General features: G+C 41.7%; 3 protein-coding genes across 5 annotated transcripts; 1 reads left to right on the forward strand and 2 right to left on the reverse strand.

Moving 5' to 3' along the window:
* Nucleotides 1-77: 77 nt before the first annotated feature.
* olfml2ba (olfactomedin-like 2Ba) lies at nt 78-7813 on the reverse strand. Its single transcript, XM_079267594.1, has 8 exons — nt 7424-7813; nt 7048-7311; nt 6713-6820; nt 5227-5388; nt 3521-3749; nt 2207-3256; nt 1398-1574; nt 78-1299 (listed from the first exon to the last, which is right to left on the reverse strand). Exons 1-8 carry the CDS (start codon nt 7589-7591, stop codon nt 686-688), a joined length of 2772 nt encoding a protein of 923 aa, XP_079123720.1. The 5' UTR covers nt 7592-7813; the 3' UTR covers nt 78-685.
* A 750-nt stretch (nt 7814-8563) lies between these two features.
* Nucleotides 8564-13006, reverse strand: LOC306776844 (torsin-1A-interacting protein 2-like). Of its 2 annotated transcripts, none has more exons than XM_079267709.1 (8): nt 12893-13006; nt 12349-12426; nt 12162-12227; nt 11965-12039; nt 11680-11865; nt 10438-10575; nt 10140-10280; nt 8564-9939 (listed from the first exon to the last, which is right to left on the reverse strand). In XM_079267709.1, exons 2-8 carry the CDS (start codon nt 12383-12385, stop codon nt 9164-9166), a joined length of 1419 nt encoding a protein of 472 aa, XP_079123835.1. In that variant the 5' UTR covers nt 12386-12426; nt 12893-13006; the 3' UTR covers nt 8564-9163. The 2 variants fall into 2 exon arrangements, with proteins under 2 accessions (XP_079123835.1, XP_079123834.1); XM_079267708.1 differs by having other exon boundaries at nt 11965-12045.
* Nucleotides 13007-13100: 94 nt separating this feature from the next.
* Nucleotides 13101-16874, forward strand: LOC306776402 (torsin-1A-interacting protein 1-like). Of its 2 annotated transcripts, XM_079267074.1 has the most exons (8): nt 13101-13260; nt 13512-13634; nt 13753-13920; nt 14104-14208; nt 14304-14441; nt 14571-14693; nt 14791-14841; nt 14943-16874. In XM_079267074.1, the coding sequence occupies exons 1-8, from the start codon at nt 13188-13190 to the stop codon at nt 15725-15727; spliced, it is 1566 nt and encodes a 521-aa protein (XP_079123200.1). In that variant the 5' UTR covers nt 13101-13187; the 3' UTR covers nt 15728-16874. The 2 variants fall into 2 exon arrangements, with proteins under 2 accessions (XP_079123200.1, XP_079123201.1); XM_079267075.1 differs by lacking the exon at nt 13512-13634.
* The last annotated feature ends 1509 nt before the right edge of the window (nt 16875-18383 follow it).

Consider the following 18383-nt stretch of genomic DNA (forward strand, 5'->3'; position numbering starts at 1 on the left):
TAGTTATGGTTTTTCTTTCTGTCCTTTTTTCTGCCCGATTGTCTTCTATCCCCACAGTTAATTCAACACACACAAGCTATAAATAAAGACTTTAATGTGATTATCCAAACAAAGAGGACATTTTCTGTTCGTATTTACCAACTTTATTGCAGTCTCTTCAGAAACAGTCTGATATGGAGGGGGGGGGGGGGGTAAGTGCTTTCCCAAGACAAAGGTCAACAGCAACACCTGTGATATTACGACACAGACGACCTGCGGCATATGATGCAAAAAAAACAATGAAATACAAAAATCACGTGCATAAAACAAACATGGAATTTCTCCACATAATTCGGGGATTTGTTCAAAGAGAAGAATTAGTTTGTTTATGTGAATTGTTAAAGCGTTATTTGACCCAAGACGTGAGCTGGTTCTGCCACCTTTCTACATTCATTTATCTTATAGGGCTTTTATTTTTACAATATACAGTTCAACTTGATGTGTTGACTGAAGAATCAGGCCCATCGTTTAATTCATTTCAGATAAAAGCAAGAACAAATGAACAAAACAATTTGGTCTCAATACACTTCAGTATATTTGTACATTTGACCCTCATTTGTCTCCATACTGATGGCCATGTGGACTGATCTACAATCCATTCAAACCACACAATTAACTTTTTAAAATAACTACTGTCAGCCCTTTACTAGGGGTCTACATAGGCAAACTTAATGTTGTATGTGACTTGGTGCCCGTTGTCCCACGCATACAAAACGGCCTCTTTGGGATTGTAGTCAATCTGCGTGGTGTAGGTGTAGTTGCTGGTGAAGGGCATTCTGGGAGTCATCTGAGTGTTTGTGTGCGTGTCGAAGGCGTATTCCAGTTTGGCGTCCCTTTGGTTGTAGCTGTCAACAGCGTAAAGGACGCCGCACACGATGAAGCAGTTCCCGTAGTGGTTCCTCCTGAGCCCGGTTCTCCAGGTGGTCTCCCTCTGCATGCTGAGGTCTGAGGGGTCCAGTCGACTCAGAACGACCACTTCCTGTAAGAAGCCCTCATCGTCAAGTGCCGGGTAGATGATCCACAGGCCGCTCTCGTCCACGGCAAAGTCGACTTCTGAGTGGCGGTGCCACTCCCACGGCGACGACGACTCTTCCACCAGAGCATCGTGCAGCATGGTCCAGGCGACCACGTGACGTCGCCGCAGGTCAAACTTGATGATGTCTCGGGAGAGGGCGCGGTTGTAGTAGAAAGCCCCGCCGTAGACCACGTGCCCTGTGCCAATCCAGTTGTAAGGAAGCTTGTATGAGTTGGTAACCCGGCCTAGAAAGGATAAAGAAGAGTGGAGAAGCATGAGATTCCCTCAAAGCAAGAGGAAAACAAAAAGCAAGTTCGTGAAAGCTTTGACGACTGGCTCTCACCTCGTTTGAAAACCTCCAGGTTGCGGAACTCCAGGAGATTATTTCCGTAGTGGAAGTTTGTGACGTAGATTTTGTCATTATCGGACTTGGGATCCTTCATCCATGCTCCTTCATTCCTGCCATATGTGTTGTGAGTTACTGGCTCCGAAATTGTTGCCAGAGTGTCCTTACACTCCCCTGTGAAAGAGTCACAGAGCCATGAGTGAGGATTTAGAGGCTGTTTATCCAAACCTACGTCTGAAAATAATTAGAGGCTTTTATTTTAACCAGCTTGTATCACGGAAAGGTTGAGGTCTTTGGTATTTAACAGTGATTACAGCTAATTTTAACGAGGAAATTCTGAGGATATTTTCTTTTTTGGCGATATCTTTGGTGGTAAACACTTATAAGGACTTGCCGAGATGTTTTTTAGCCACTCTGGCTCTTTGGATGGCAATGTCAGTCTGTCGGTTATTTGGTCAGTTGATCCAACACTTTGGTTTCACATTGACTTTGGTACAGATATCCAATGTCCCAGTCGTATGAAACCGACTGACTTTTTTAAAATGGTATTTACATCTAGCGCCTATTGTTTTTAAATGATCCAATACTTTGGTTTAAGACCATCAGCCTCAGTTGTACTTTGGGTATGGTGCTGATTAGAAAGCTAGCCTGCATGCTAACACGCTAAAGTAAGAGGGTGACCATGGTAAACACTGTACCTGCTTTGGTATTGATTTAATTAATAGCAAAATAGAGATTTGTTTATATTAAACCTGACCTGACTTGATAAACATTCGATAAGTCTTCGGCATAAAAACTGTACTTACCAGATTTTCTTGAGGGAGATTCCTCCTGCCTTTGCATCGGCTCATCTAATTCCGGGTGTCCCTCCTCCCGTTCTTCCTCTTCCCAGCTGATTTTGTATTTCTGTTTGACTTGAGCAGCCTGTCTGGTGGTGGTGGTAGTGGTGGTGGTGGTGGTGGTGGTGGTAGTTGAAGAAGGGGTAGTCTCAGGTGTGGTGAAAGGTGGAGGAATGTGGGGAGACAAAGTGATCAGTCTCTGTGTGGCAGGAGGCAAGGTCGAAGCTGAAAAGAAGGCGGGTTCAGTTTTTTCTTCTGGTGTCGTGGCAGCAGCCTGTGTGGAGGTAGCCGGTGTGGAAGCTGTTGTGGGGTGTATTGGTGCTGTGGTCAGGGCAGCATGGGTTGTGATGGTTGTAGTGGAAGACGGAATGGTAGTCGAAGGCTCAGTGGCTGTATTTGACGTATGTGTGCTTATAAGAGCTGCAGTGCTGCTGGGTATGCTTTGCATTTGTTCTTTCACCTCTTGGGTAGAGGTTTTCATTGTGGTGGTTGGTGCATTTCTTGTCGTGAATGCTGGTACGACTTCTTTTGTGGCTGTAGTTGTGGATGGTTGGGTTGGGGTTATTGTAGTTTTGGTTGTTTCCTTGGCAGTGATGCTTAAAGAAGTGCCAGATGGTTCAGCCTTTAAAGGCATTGGCCGCTGAGTGATTCCAGCAGTGACTCTTTGAGTAGTTTGAGCTGCAGTGTCCGTGGTCCTGGTTTGTCGTGTGGTAATGGTTGGTCCAAACGTGACGCTTCTCCCTGTGGCCGCGTCACTCTGTACATCTGTAGACTCGTCCACCGATGTGGTTCCAACAGCGCTGACGAACTCGTCATGAGTTTTTGAGGTGGGCTCAGTTTCTTTCGGTTTTGCTAATTGGCTAATCTTCGTGGAACCGTGCAAAGGACCGGTTGTCTTTGGTTGAAATGATCTTGGTCCCATCCTCGTCTTGGGGCGAGGGACTCTGTGTTGTAAAAGATTCTCCTCAATTAAGAGGTTAATTGGGCCATCACCACTGAATCCATGATACTCAAAAACTAAAAAAAAGGTAAAAGAAAAGATTTGTTCAAATATTCTGAGCAGCAAAGTTATTTCTTTTAAATCATCTAATACTATTAAAATTGTATGTTAATCTGTGTCTGAAATCATAAATGAAGTGCATGCAAACAGCAGAAGATATGAATTGGATGATCACTTGATTATTACACGACTGTAATGTGCGGATTTCTAATTTTCTAGTGTATTTTACCTCTTCTGCTTTTAACCCATACCCTTAAAGCTGACTGAGGGTTTACACTCACGGTTCTCTCCGGGCTCTCCGTCATCCTCCACCGTCGGATCTGGCTCCGACTTATAAAAAGTCATTCCTCTTATGATCATTCCGTTGGGGCCGGTCTTGGACACATGAGAAGCCTCCTTGTTTGCCACGTTTCTGAGAGTTAGCTGAGGTTTGACTTCAATGATCTGATCAGAACCATCTGTCTTCAGGAAGGATGGATTTTCCCCAATAAATGTATTCTCATACTGTTTCTGTTCGTGGACAGATGGACACACAGAACTTCGATGAGGAAAGAATATTTACCAGTGCAGCTAAATGCAGTAGGATGAGACCAATACATCTGATTGATTACATACTGGGCAGATGAGACAGAGATTTTACGAAAGACCTTTATGTGAATGCTTTTTCAGATGCATTTTCATCTTACCAAGAAAGGAAAAACAGCAAATTACACAGCTGTTGCACTGGCAACTTCATTTTGAAACACTTGGAGAAACCTAATTAAATGAAATGTTTTGTTCCAGGGACACATTACTTCTTTTTTGTTTGGTGAGCTTCTGGTTACATTGTAAAAGATTTTAGCCAGAACCAACTTCTTTTGGGAAATAAATTGGCAACACCCAATATGTGTTACCGAATACTTTTACTGTTTATCTTCACTTTGTCTTCTAAATAAGTACAATGTTATTATTACTGATACCAAAACTACAAAGTGCAACTCAAGTTGCAATAAACCTGAATTATTCTAAGTGGATACTTTTAATTTCCATTCATAAATGCTTCTTAAAAGTGCTCTAGTGAAGCATATTAAACTTGTGAATCACTTGCATGTCCCTGCTGGACATGCTCCCCAGTACTTATTATAGCTGTCATGGATCAGGCCCCAGTGGTAAAGTCGCTGGTCTGAGGTCTGCTATTGTCCACTGGGTCTGCCAAACCTTCCAATTATCTCAATAACACTTTTACACATTTTTATCGCGGGGACGCTGATTTTATGGGGGGTTTTGTGGAAAGAACACATAATTGCTGCTTTTATTTTGAAGGTTTGCAAGTTTTAATAAGGCGTTCTCTGTCTGAGCAGCAACATGTGAATCCAATCACTTCTGTTATACTTGTTTTTCTCCTGAATTCAGTTAATTCACTCACGGCTTTAAATACTGAATACTGTCAGTCAGGATTTGTCCTGTAAGAAAATTGATGCATGTAACACAAGACAAGAGTCTTATAGTTTCACCATGGATACGTTGAGCAACTTTATTAAGCTGCTATTAATTAATTCAAGAATTACAACACAGTGAGTTATGAACACACTGACTGGTGTCCTTTGGGTGTATTTTCTAGGAATTCATCTATTTACAATTGAACCTTTATTTATTAAAGCATAAATAACAAGTGCATACTTATTATTTACAGTATGTTGGCATTATTTGGCAATTAAAGTTCTCCAGTTATTCTTTTTTTGTTTGTTTGTTTGTTCAAATGTCTCAGCCCTGTAAAGCGTCTTTGGGTATCTTGAAAAGCGCTCGAGAAAATTGATTTATTATTATTATTAAATATAATCACCCTTTTGCATCAATAATTACCAAAATAAAGATGTAGTTATGACTGTTTTATTATAGTACAGTAAAATAAAAAACCTGCCAATATCACTGACTGGTGTTCATAGTTTAGCCCTTTTCTTCACCTCTACATCATTTGTTAAACCTGTGATATTAAGTTGTCACTTACATCTGGGTCTTGATATGCTGCGGCCCTGCTGACCTCACTTGGTCTCTTCTGGTCCTGATGCCGGTGCGGAGGAGGGGTGGGCGGGCTTTCAGTCGCATCTGCCTGGATCGGAGGGCTCTCCTGGGGCTTCACTTCAACCGTGATGTAGTTCAGAGCTACTGCCTTCATGCAGTCGTGGACAAATCGAGATGTGAACAGAAATGGTGTGCATCTTTTTTTCATGGAACATTGGCTGCAATCGTCAGCAGTCACAATCACTAACAGAAGGAAATCTAAAGTCATTAATTAGCCGTTTTCACTGCAGACATTTTGACTTGTCACAGTAAGAAAAGCACATTAAAGATCACTCCGCTCTATTCAAGTGTCCCCGTAAACACTTCAAAGTGTGGCAGTGATCCAGCATGAACAATACCAGGACCCCGACCCAGCAGCAGCAGCAATTCAGCTAAATGTCATTTCATTATTTACACATGTGCTATTATTATTGGAACAGGCAAACAATGTATTCTGCCTCCCTTATACTTCCCAGACTGCATTGTAAAAAAAAACATCAGCGATGTCGCTACAAACTCTCCACAACTAACCTTTCTCACATGTCATACCAGGCACAGCTGAAACTAATAACAGTTAACAATGGATAGGCTTCATTTATCCATTTCCCTGCAGCTGTGTTTTCCATGCCAAGACCGCTCTGTGAACATTTCAGATTTCAGAAGCAAATGCAGCTTTTGCCCAGACAGTTTAATGCACTGCAGCTTTATGAACATCAGGCAGGTTCGGTATGTTGCATGTGACTCTGTGAAATGTTTTGAATTATACCACAGTCCAATTCACTCATGATTCAGTACCCACAGAGTGACACGTACAAAACATTTTTTGGGGGCAATTATATATATATATATATATATATATATATATATATATATATATATATATATATATATATATATATATATATATATATATATATATATATATATATATATATATGATTTGGACCATTTGATCCAATTCAAGTATAAATAAATTCACATGTTGAGAATTAAACTGTTAATTGCTGTTCAATGCAAAGGATTGTAAGTTTTAAACCATTTCATTTGAACTCAACTCCTATTTTGTCAACTCAAAAATACTATTCTACATAATTGAATAAACATTTGGTAAGTATTTTCATTATATAATAATCTATGAAAAAGTTGAAAAGTAATTTACGAAATGGGGGGGGGCAAAGAAGGTATTTTGTTAGTCCATTATAATCAGGTGAGTCAGCTATTAAGGAGTGATCAATACTCAGTGAGATAAACTTCCACGTGTGTTGGGAAGTCTGTGCACTCCTTGGTCCAGCCCCTAATAAACTGGCCCAAGGAGCGTGTTCTACTGGACACACTGAATCCATCAATATAAAACACACCTGCTGCCACCATTGCTATAGCAACATATTTGCAGTAATCTTTGCACAGTAAAGAAAAGTACACTGTTGCTGTACCTTTTCCATGTTTTCCATGCGATCCATCAGCTTATTGGTAATGGAGTGCAGCTTCAGTAGATCCATGCCATAGAAGGAGCCCTCCAGCAGCTCGAGGATAGTGGAAAGCTGGAATGATCAAGTGGATTCCGTCAAAGACATGCCATGCGTAATAAGTCTATCCCCAGCCCATCCAAACTCAGTCTCCTGAATTTGATCACCCGTGATATCCATTAACCCCAGTGATCCAGGCTTCTTTAAAAACCAGGCGTAACAGCCTTTTATTGGCACTGGAGCATAGACGTGTGTGTATTAGGGTCGAGTACGGCTGGGAAAAGGACCGGGCGACACTTCACCTTGACATTCTCTTTTCCAGCTTCTCTAAGTGTTTTCAGCCTGAACTCTCCCTCGCATGGGTTGACTGCTGACGGAGGAGCGATGCAGGCGCACTTGCACTCTGGTCCAGATGTGATAGTCTCCACGGTGTAGAAGTCCTGCGCAGTGGCGCTCCCTTCTTCTATCCGCCGGCAGGCGCTCCTGCTCAGGGGTCTGACAACACATTTACACCGACAGTCAGAGCCTTCCGAGAGGGCTTTCACTTTGTCATAATCACCCAGCAGCTACAAAGAGAAGAGGACGGATGAATTTTGCACCACGCTCAATCCAAAAATGTTTACGCACGAAATGATGAAATGTCCATAAAACATGTGAAGAAGGGATGTTTCCTCCTACCTTAGAGAGGATGCTCTCCCGGACATTTATCTCCTGCTGCAGCCTGTCGTTTTGCTCTGCCTGGCGCTCAAATTCTGACCTGGGATCTGCACCCCAGGTCTTTGGCGCTGCAGAGCACCGTGGAAAAAACGCACAGCACAGGACGACGACAATGCATAACTTATACATGTTGTGAAGCTCACAATGCACCGAGCAGAGAAACAACGTTGCAAGTGTGCAAGCAGGCACAGCCTGTCACAAATTACTCTCGCTGCCAAGAAAATATCATAGCCTACTTCTGGCTCCAAAATAAGAGAGGCGAATCCAGAGGGGCCATCAGTTAGCGAGATTAAGCTTTAAAGCGCGATGTCATCTTGTGCGTTGTCAGTGGATGCAGAGAAACCGCGCACTGAGTGAGGGAACAGCCGGCATCTGCTGCTGGAGCCGCACTGACAGGAGGCGGACCTGATCAGACGGGCGAGGAGGAGTTAAACTGCTTCTAAAGACTTCTCCAACATGATGGTGAAGCACAATTATTATTCGTGAGGGAAAAATAAAATGCATTGAAAGCTTCAGCATGCTTTGGATATAACTTGGCATTTGAGGTTCTAAAGGATATTTCGAGGTCGATTACAAACCTGTTGCATGTTGATTTGATGCTTCTCGGTTTTCATGCAACTGCCCAGTTTCAGCTGTGGTGTTGCTGCCCCCTAGCGGCAGAATAGTTCACTACACTGGAGGAAGTTGAATTCCTTGTTGTGAAGTATGCTGCTGGACTGTGGTTGGTATTTGCGCCCCCTTGTGGCCAACCGTGGCATTGAATTGTTGGTAAATTGGCACCTGTTGATCACGTCATTCATTAGTACCAGCTGTGCAGACGGTGTTTGCACCTTCAGGTTGCTAACAGCAGAAATAGATTATTTAAAAAAAAAATAGTTTACATGTTCATTTGACGAAGTGAAAGTTGAAATGTTGTCTCTCTTTACTTTGGGTTTCTGCGGAATATCCTATTCTGTTATGACGTAGATTCGCGCGCACAGACACACGTTGCTCTTCTCGTCATTCATCAACTGGACACCAAACCGTGAGTAAGCTGCTGAATTTCTGGGCCAAATAAATATGTCTGAAAGGACTTTAAAAAGGAAGCCATAAACAACGACAAAGCATTTCAAATTACCTGTTTATTTGCACTTTAAGGCACATCCAATTCCTGCATTTTTTATTTTTTATTGATCAAACTCTTAACTGCAGTGTGATCATATACAGTCTCAGTGTGATACATGTTTGTGTGTATATAAAAAGGAACATAGGAAGTTCGGTTAAGGCATGTGGTGCCATGTAGGTTTGAGTATCGCAGAAAAAGAAGTCCTAAAAAGAATAAACCCTGTGTTGTGATACCAAAAGAATAGCTCTGTTGTCAAGCTTTGTGATGCAAAATCCACAAAGCCCCAAGTTGAACCATCTTGTAATTTATCTATAATAACATTTGATCAAAGTACTACAACAATAAAGCACCATGATTAATGTCCAGAGATTTTTTTCTTTTTCTTTTTACAAACATCCCACAACATAATCTTAATATTAAGTGTCATTTATACTTTATGCCTTCATCTGTAGTGAGCTTCATTATAGCAATTGTAAGAAACCTTTGGGTGTTTTAAAACCACTGTTACGAGCCTCAGAATGACCCAGTGAGAAATCTGATATATAGGCGGTAGTTAAGTGCTTGGAGTAGAAGTTCAAGGTGACTATGTATGTCCCCTAGCACCCGTGGTGTTCTATTCTCTCCTCTGCTGCCACAGGCAGGATGAGGTGAGAAATACGACTCCACAGTCCACCGTACTTGTCGAGGTCCATGCTGTCATAAGATACTGGACGGCCATCGGAGAGGAACTTCTTCTGAAGATGGTCGTCCACCATCTCTTCCACAGTACTCAGGCGAGTCTCGGCGGGAATCTCCTCTTCTTCCCCCAGCAGCACTGTGAAGATCAGACAAGTGTTCTTGTAGGCGGCGTTCTCGTGGTCGCAGTAGCGATAGAAAATAAGAGTGGAGCCTGGAGGCAGCTCCTCGAAGCGGTCGATGACGGCCACGGGTTTGTCTCCTTCGAAAGCTCCCTGCAGCTTGGCGTCGATGTCCAGTTTGACCTGGTTGCTGTCCTGGCTGGCTTTGCTGGCTCCATCGATGTGGAGGACGGAGGCGTTGAGAGAAGACGAGAAGGCGGAGGCCAGTCTCTGAGCCAGGCAGTGCAGCGTCCTCTCACCTCTGTGGCCTGCAGTCAGGATCAGACTGACCGGCTCGGTGGGCTGGGCTGTTTGGAGGTGCCTCAGCAGGTGGATCTTGCTCCTATTCCAGAGCTCCGCACGCTGGTTGGGGAACTGAGTCTTTACTTTTTCTAACTGCCTGAGGAAGATGTCTATTTGACGCACTTCATCTTTCTGAGGTGGAGACTTGGGTTGGAAGAGATGCGGCCACAGGAAGGCAATTACGAAGGCAATTACCAACACCACCACACCGGCTGCTGTCAGGATTGTAATTCCTATGGAGAGAAGGCACGTGTACTCAGTAAGTCATTTATAATTGTAAATATACAAAGTTAGAGAGCAGTTATTTAAATGACAACCACTGAGATGGTAAGGCCTTGGCAGTCATTTGATTTAAATGTGTCTCTTAGCTTTAATCACCATGACACTAAAGGGAAACGAGGATATAAACGTAAGGATAAATCAACAAGATCACCTCCACGACTTCCAGGAACTGCAGGTTCAGCATCAGCAGTCTCCTGAGTGGTAGGACCAATGTTTTCAACACCTTCCTCCGTCTGTGGGGAGATGGTGTTCTGTTTATCCTCTTCTTCCTTCTCCGGGCAGCGCTCATCATCTGACCAACGGGAGAACGAAACAACAACTGGTGAGCACACGGCTACGCGTTCATGCTCCCTCACTGGCTTCCCACCAGTTGTGTTAGACTGGAATGCCAAGAAGCTCAGCACGAGAAAACATCCTGTCATTGGAATTTCGAGAAAACGCACACTCACCCTCTCCAGCGTCGGGATTTGTTGTGTTAGAGTCTGGGGTTTCCTCATCGGGTCCATCTACTTGGTCATCCTTTCTGCCATCCAGGGTTGGTGGGCTGGTTGTTTCTGGTGCTTTAGTCTCTCCAGGGTGGTGTTCTCCTGATAACATCAGAAAGCAGCTCAAACAATGGTGTCTTTACAGTTACATTGGGGCGACCGTGGCGCACTGGGTTAAGAGGTCATCTGGGAACCGGAAGGTCAACGGTTCGATCCCCGACTGGGACGTGTCGAAGTGTACCTGAGCAATACACTGAACCCCCGGCTGCCCGGGCACCGACCAATGGCAGCCCACTACTCCCTATATACAGGGATGGGTCAAATGCAGTGGTCAAATTTCGTGTATGTATTTGACAATAAAAATGGTTTCTCATTTAAAAAAACAAAAGGGGGTTCAATGATCACCCATTCAATCTTTATACTCACGGTACTAAAGGATGGGCCATCCATCTTATATCAATACTCAGATGCCCACATGTATGATGAAACAGTTGTTAGTCACTGTAAAGGTTCATATATCAATACACTGCAAACAAATGGCAATACTATGACTGAAGGTCAGTTTGTTGAATGACATCCACCTGCAAGTTGCAGTGGAGAAAGCGCTAAGAACACCATAAAGACACTAAAATAACAGCTGCAAGAAAAGCAACCACGTACATGACATGGATGGTAACATGCAGGATACATATTTGCGAGCCTGTGCACACTGCACTGATTTACTTTGGTGATTGGCTTCGTTTTGGGCATAAAGCTGCCTGTCTACAAACATCCACACAGCGCTTACAACTCCATATGAATGTAAACTGTGAATGAATGAATGTGAGCGCAAAACATTTGGAAGTTCATAAAATGGTGAGCTAAGCAAAAAGGATTTCTGCAACTGAGTGATATTTGTGGCGTTTGTGGCAAGATCAATATTTCCATATGGAGATGATGTTTAATGTGACTGCAATGACACGGTGGAAACCTCACCTCATTGCACAGAACAAACACCACTGCATAGAGCACACAGTAAATTCACTTTAACACACTGAAGTTGGCCGTTTTGAGAGAACAGTTTCAAAACTGCGGCAAATGACACAGGTCTTTAGTGAGCGTTTCCGAAGTGGGTAAATATAAATGCCCTGGCTCTTTGACCGCGTGACCACCATGGATAATAAAGTCTAAATCACTTGTTATAACACTTAAGACAGGAACACTCACTGGAAATGTCCTCCGCTGGCGTGTTCTGTTGCTCAGTTCTTGGTGTCGCTCTCTTGTAATCACCATGACTTCCTTCGTCAGCCTGAGGTGGGTTGCTGTTCTCCTTCACATTCGGCGTTGTGTCGTCTTCTGGAGGTGAAGATCCTTCCGTTAGAGGCAACCTCCTCTCTTCAGCTGATTCAATGTCTGTAATAAAAAATAGAAATCAAGTGTCATCAAAGTTCTAGTCCAACTGAAAGGCTAATGTTTAATTTTCAATGAAACACTGTAATACTATATACTTGCTTTCAACGTCAGGTGGCACCACGTCTTCACCATTGTCGTCGTTCGTCTCTCTGTTTGTGGATGCGGATGATGAAGCTGAATCTTGTCGGGTGAGACAAGACACCATGTTTGATTAGAACAGCAGATGCAGAAAAAGCGTTCGGTAAAGACTCGTTGAATGGATTAATATTGACCTCGCTTGTGTTTCTTAACGTTACCTTCTGAGAGTCGCTGCTTTACAATATCGGTCTCCTGTTTGGACTGAGCTTCTTGTCCCTTGCCTTCTGATTTAAAAAGAAAAAAAAAAGTACATGACACATGTGAATTGAAACCACTGTCTGCTGCAAATGTTTAGTAAACATACCAGTCCAATATAACCAATATCTGTCCTTTTAGTGACGTTACCTGCTGTGTGGTGGTGATCCGTTTCTTGCTCTGCCATGTCTTTGGATAGGAGCACTTCACTCAAGAGATGGTTCAAGGCTGCTTACGGAAAATCGGTATGAAGCACTTGCTTTTTTATGTGTCATCAGTTTTAGACAGATTGTCGTCACAGGTTCAAAGTCTGGAGTAAACTATGGTTATAAACAAAAAGTACGCAAAGGCTTCCTGACTTCAAAGCTGGAAATATTGAATTGTCTGTTTCAAGAGCTCTGAGGTTAGCTTGGTGATATCTGGAGGCTAATTTACTGAATTTGCAGACATTGTTAGGAAACTAAAAAATAGTAGTTAGCTAACTGTTAGTTACTAGCGCTGCTAGCAAAACTCGCTCAGAGAGACCGAAGCTAATAATAATTAATCTACCGTAAAGTGTTTATTAGCTACCTACTAGCTACCGATTTAAGTGTCACACAAGAGATGCTGGTTACACCAGTTAGCCGGGCTTATTTCTGAAAGGACTAACTTAAATAACATACAAACATGTTTAATAGTAATTTCTAATTCTTACCACACGTAACCCTCGATCACATCACCGAGGAATATGACCGGTGTACCGCTTCCTTATCTTTTTAAAGCTCGCGTTACGTGTGTCGCACTGACGGGTCACAAACATCCAGTCGGAAGGTTCAGCAGTGCCCGTGTTTCCCATCGGGATATCTAAAATGTGACATTTCCCGGACATCAACGGCGTTCTGCCACAAAATGGTTCCCCTAACTACAAGGAAGTCAGGGAAGCTTGTCTATGAGTGAACACGATGTGTTTATCGTGTTGATTAATATATGTTTCCATCATCGTGATCATAATGGATTCCAGGGTGTCTGAAGATAAAGAGTCTCACCCGTTGAGACGATCAACAAGGAAGTCGTCGGGTAACGGTAAAGATCAGCAAATTGACAGTTTTACAATTGAATTAGCTAGTTTAGCCATCGAAACTAAACCGCACTCAAAGTTTGACTAGAAAAACCCCTTCATTTATGCTTGAACTAATTTTAGCTGACTTAGTCAATGTAGACGATCCCCAGACGAGGCAACTGCTAGCAAATGAGCTTTACGTGTAGCCGTTGTTTTGAAACTTTAAGTGATTTGGGACACTCGGTACAACACTGTCTTTCTGCTCCTCCTTTAGTATTGGCTGTTGAACCGACCCCCAGGGGCCCTCTCAAGAGGACCAGAAAAGAGTTAAAAAAACAAGCTCCTGTTCGAGCTGTCAATGGCTCCGGAGATATGGAGACTGGCTCCGATGATGAAGGTGGGATGCTCCAGTTAAAACTTAGTTGCCGAGTTGTTACAACAACAGTTGCCCAACAGTCAGTCCTTTTTTCAAGTCGATGTGAAAAATGGAGACTTTTCTGTCCTGTTTTTTACAGAGTCCCCTGGCAAGAAGGGCCGGGCAGAGACTGGTAGACCAGTGGATGGCGGCGGAGATGCGAATGAGATGGATGTCCAGGAAGAAGATCTGGAGAGAAATGAAAACCAAGAAATGGATGTTCTACATGATTCCTCTTCTGGCACTCATCGATCAATAACATGCCACGGTTAGTGCTGCAACTAATGAAATAATGTCGTCATTGAGCAGTCTGAAGTGACTCTTCAGACTCTGATTGTTTACCTCTGACATTATAAATCTCTGATTCATAAGACTTGTTGCCACTGTCGGATCTAATCACCGGCAGTTTGTAGGTTTTTATCTGAATCAAGGTTTTCTCTCTATACATCAGGCGATCTTGGAGGTATGAATTTATCCCCACGTGTTGTGCTCGGTGAACGCCACAGATCCAGTGTTGCTGTACATTTAGAATCAGACTGGGTGAAAACCAAGAGTGGTATGGAAAGGCTATGGATTGATACTGTATTCATCTGAATGATTACATCAAGGGAAAATTATACAGTCGTAATCAGTTTTTTGTTTTGTTTTCAGTAAAACCATCAACAAAGGAACCTGTAGCCTCCACCAAGTCTGCCGCACAAATCAGACCACCAGCAAGCAGAAACAATGTGCCGGTCACCAGCATGGCCGACTACAAGAAGACGATGGAGGCCAAGGCCCAGAGCACTGGTATTGTAGCCGTTTTTATTTCGCTAGATTTCAGTTAAAAAAAATTAGCATTGGGCACCTGTCCAATGGATTTACATCTCTCCAAAAAGTGATCATATTTGACATTGATAAACTCTGCCTCACCTTTAGGGATACCAACAGTTAACAATCGAGTCCCAAGTGTGCACGCAGCCTCAGAGAAACCCTACACAACGCGTCAACGTGTGAATAACGTTCCGACACAAAAAGAAACTGCTCAGTACAAAAAACAAGGTATTGCAGCTTCAACTGAACATTTCAGTCATTAGCAACATGTAATGTGGCTGCGACATGTTTGACATTGATTTGATGAGATTTTCTCTTTTACAAGTGATAAAGAAAACTGCTGTTATCAAGAAAAGCTCCGGATGTTCCTGTAGAGGTGAGCTATCGTCATTTTACTTGCGTTATCTTCACACCCAAAGGTACTTGTTCTACATTATTTGCTATAGTACATTTGAATATGGCCTTGTGTCCTTCCAGGCTTCATGTGGTGTTTGTGGCGTTTGGTTCTGCTGGCGCTGCTCTGTTCGGCCCTCTTGCTGGCATACAAGTTCATCCCGGTACTCAAAAAGACTGCAGCTGGTGGAACGCGTCCATCCAGTGCTGTGAATCCAGAAATGTTTGCTGATCATTTGTCTCTTCTTGAGACTCAGTTCCCTAGTCAGCGGCCTGAGTTGTGGAGGATGAGCAAGATCCACCTGGAGAAGCACCTCAAAACAGCCCATCCTACAGAGCCGGTCAGTCTGATCTTTACTGCAGGCCACTGGGCTGAGAGGACACTGCACTGCCTGGCTCAGCGGCTGGCCACCTCCTTCTCATCTGCCCTCAACGCCTCCGTCCTCCACATCGATGGAGCCAGTAAAGCCAGACAGGACAGCGATGAGGTGAAGCTGGACATTGACAGCCAGTTGCGAGCAGCCTTTGAAGGAGACAAACCAGTGGCTGTCATTCATCGCTTCGAAGAGCTGCCTCCAAGCTCCACCCTCATTTTTTATCGCTACTGCGACCACGAGAGCGCTGCGTACAAGCGGGTGTTCCTGTTGTTTACTGTGCTTCTTCCTCAAGATGAGGTCAAGCCTGACCAGAGTCTGAAGGACTTGGAGGAGATGGTGCACGACTATGTCAAGGAAAGGCTGGTGGACTCCAGCAACCGAGCCGGCTTCAGTGACATGGACCTTGACAAGTACGGGGGACTGTGGAGCCGCATCTCCCATCTTATCTTACCTGTAGTGTCTGAGAAGGAAGTGGAGCAGAACGGATGCTAATGAATCAAGCTAGCCATCAATGAGGATGTCAGAATACCACTTTGGACCAGTCTGATCCGCCCTTGGCACGGTGCAGGAGCTATGAACTAGAGAAGTAACATGTAAATATAACGCGTGTGCTGTTACCGTTCACATATAAACTTGAGTTTAAATGATTGACCGTTGTATTGATCTGCTTCTGTTGAAGATGAGGTTATACTTATACTTCTAGGCTGCAGTCCAATGTTGATGATTCTGTTTAACGTCTCAGGATTCCCAGCACTGAGTTTTTACACATGTACAGGCTTTTGCATAAGGATGTGACAGTGGCACCGTCGTTCCACTTCCAAAGTAGCGTATGAAATGCATATTCTCATTCAGATTTAGCATACTATACACATTATTTAGTTTGATGTATTCTCCTTGTTTTGATTTGACAGCACTTTGTTCAACAGCTTTTTTTTTACTCTAAGAAGAGTTTTTGTTGAACGATCAGCATGGATTACAATGGGTCCTTCATTGGAACTAATGAAAAATGTAAAATCTTTAATTGACATCTTTGTTTTAGGAGGAAATTAATATTTCTTGTTCTGTTTCAAATCTCTCAGACAACTGTTGGCTTGCTTTATACTTCAGTGTAATATCCCCATGGAGATGTGTGTCCCATTGTTCATTTAATTCTCTTGTGTACACAATTGGATTTGCACTAAAATGTTTGCTTAATCTATCCTTATCAAGAGTGCTGGCTTTTATGAAGATAAATCTTTTATATTCTTTGTTTTGGTTCTGAATGTGCATATTTGTGATATGTTGTGTCTTTCCTAGATTGGAATATTTTTTGATAAATGTGTTGAATATAAAAGGCTTTGTTCTTTGCAACTGTTGAAATGTCGACTTTGAAACGTACAGTTTCTCACTCAGTGATTTGAAATTGTTAAAATAAAATATTACTAAATATTAGTCAACGAGTCACGAAATGTGCCTTAAACACTGACCTGGAGAAGAATAGACTATTTTAAACACTCGTGAATCATTTAATACTGTATCTTCACAACCTCGAACCCAAATGAGGTTTCTTGCAGAAAGTTTGTTCTGATTTGTTTTTTGCTCTTATGTTATTCTGGGATGAATTTAGTTTTGCTCACGTGAACATTTTCAATAAAGATTATTTTGGGAACTAGAAAAGTTAATAATTGATGTAACTCATTGTGTTTTCTTGGAAACAAAAAAAAGTCTACGGCAGAAACTGAAGACCTGATCGGGAACCCGCAGTCTTACTGTAACCGTATTACCCACAGTCCCCCGTTTAGTAAAGACTCAGTGTGCAGTCACATATGTTAAAAAAAATATATATATATATATATTTTTTTTTTCTATATATATATATTTTTTTATATATTTTTATATATAAATATTTATATATTTATATATATATATTTATATATTTATATATATATATTTATATATTTATATATATATATATAATTATATATAATTATATATATATATATATAATTATATATATATATATATATAATTATATATAATTATATATATATATATATAATTATATATATTTATATATATATATATATTATGTTCAAACTTTTTATTCCGTTAGCAGAGAAATGGCACACTTTTTGTAAGGTAAGGATTAAAATCATGACCAGAATGCAATTTTATTTTTCTCACCAGCACCCGTGTGTAATATAAGAATATTAACCTGCTTTAGTTAAACTGTGATAGAGTGATAGAGTAGGTCCCACAACATCTTAAGAGTGCACTATAAAGCTTTGAAACCAGGAAGTTACAACCGAAAAACACAGCAGCCGTTCAATCATTTACTAAGAGGTTAAGATGTATAACTCAGTATTGAAGACAAAGATCTATTTATGGATTACAAATACGAAGCAGGAGAGTCCATGACTGTGTGGTGTTTATTTACACTTGCTGTATATCTCGTCTACGTGATTTATGAAAATATATTTGGAACTCAGCTTTTTAAAACAATTGAAATGTTTCCTTTGCTTTTATAGACCAAGAAATCAAAATGAATGTGAAAATGAATTAACATTTTCCGTGTTCTGTGAAGAAACATTTACAGCAAGTTTAATCAACAGCTATGTGATTGATAGGTGTGCGTTGGCAGAAGTTTAATAATTAGGTAATTATCTACCTGAATGTGGACACAGCTGATAGTTGCTCCCTTCAAGAGAACCATAAAAATGAATAATCATGTCTGAATCACGCTTTGCTGTATGACTAGTGATACAAATGTAGGGTCAAATCATTTCAAAGTCACAGTACATGAGTATTTGTTTACATATTGAACAACTGTGATTTACACATTAACATGAACAATCCAGTCTCAATCATTCACACGGGGTTGACTTGTTTATGGATGTGTATATTTCTCTTTTTGGGACTATGTGTAGAATGTTGCTGTTGCTTTTAGGGGTTTTTTTCGGTTGCTTTATTGTTATTTTGAGATTGGAACCAAGCAGGAAAACACAATTTTACATTATCAACAAACGTTTTCATAACCTTTACAAAATATACTATTTAGATAAAAATATGAATTAAATGTGCAGGTCACAGCAGCAGTATACAAACAAGGTACACAGAATAGTGCAAAAAGAGTATCGTACACACTAACACACAATTTAAAAAGAATGCC

Source organism: Melanostigma gelatinosum (assembly GCF_949748355.1).
Source record: "Melanostigma gelatinosum genome assembly, chromosome: 4".
Taxonomy (NCBI): Eukaryota; Metazoa; Chordata; class Actinopteri; order Perciformes; family Zoarcidae; genus Melanostigma; species Melanostigma gelatinosum.

What these genes read in the sequence shown, in the direction of transcription:
- LOC306776844 (XM_079267708.1), bottom strand. Translation starts at nt 12,385, where the DNA reads ATGGCAGAGCAAGAAACGGATCACCACCACACAGCAG. An exon ending in AAAGCAGCGACTCTCAGAAG is followed by an intron (nt 12,046 to 12,161) that starts GTAACGTTAAGA and finishes TCACCCGACAAG; the next exon opens with ATTCAGCTTCATCATCCGCA. An exon ending in AAATCCCGACGCTGGAGAGG is followed by an intron (nt 10,281 to 10,437) that starts GTGAGTGTGCGT and finishes CCCGTTGGTCAG; the next exon opens with ATGATGAGCGCTGCCCGGAG.
- LOC306776402 (XM_079267074.1), top strand. Translation starts at nt 13,188, where the DNA reads ATGGATTCCAGGGTGTCTGAAGATAAAGAGTCTCACCCGTTGAGACGA. An exon ending in TCGATCAATAACATGCCACG is followed by an intron (nt 13,921 to 14,103) that starts GTTAGTGCTGCA and finishes TCTATACATCAG; the next exon opens with GCGATCTTGGAGGTATGAAT. An exon ending in TGCTCAGTACAAAAAACAAG is followed by an intron (nt 14,694 to 14,790) that starts GTATTGCAGCTT and finishes CTCTTTTACAAG; the next exon opens with TGATAAAGAAAACTGCTGTT.
- olfml2ba (XM_079267594.1), bottom strand. Translation starts at nt 7,591, where the DNA reads ATGTATAAGTTATGCATTGTCGTCGTCCTGTGCTGTGCGTTTTTTCCA. An exon ending in CTGGAAAAGAGAATGTCAAG is followed by an intron (nt 6,821 to 7,047) that starts GTGAAGTGTCGC and finishes TGATCATTCCAG; the next exon opens with CTTTCCACTATCCTCGAGCT. An exon ending in ATCTCCCTCAAGAAAATCTG is followed by an intron (nt 1,575 to 2,206) that starts GTAAGTACAGTT and finishes ACTCTTTCACAG; the next exon opens with GGGAGTGTAAGGACACTCTG.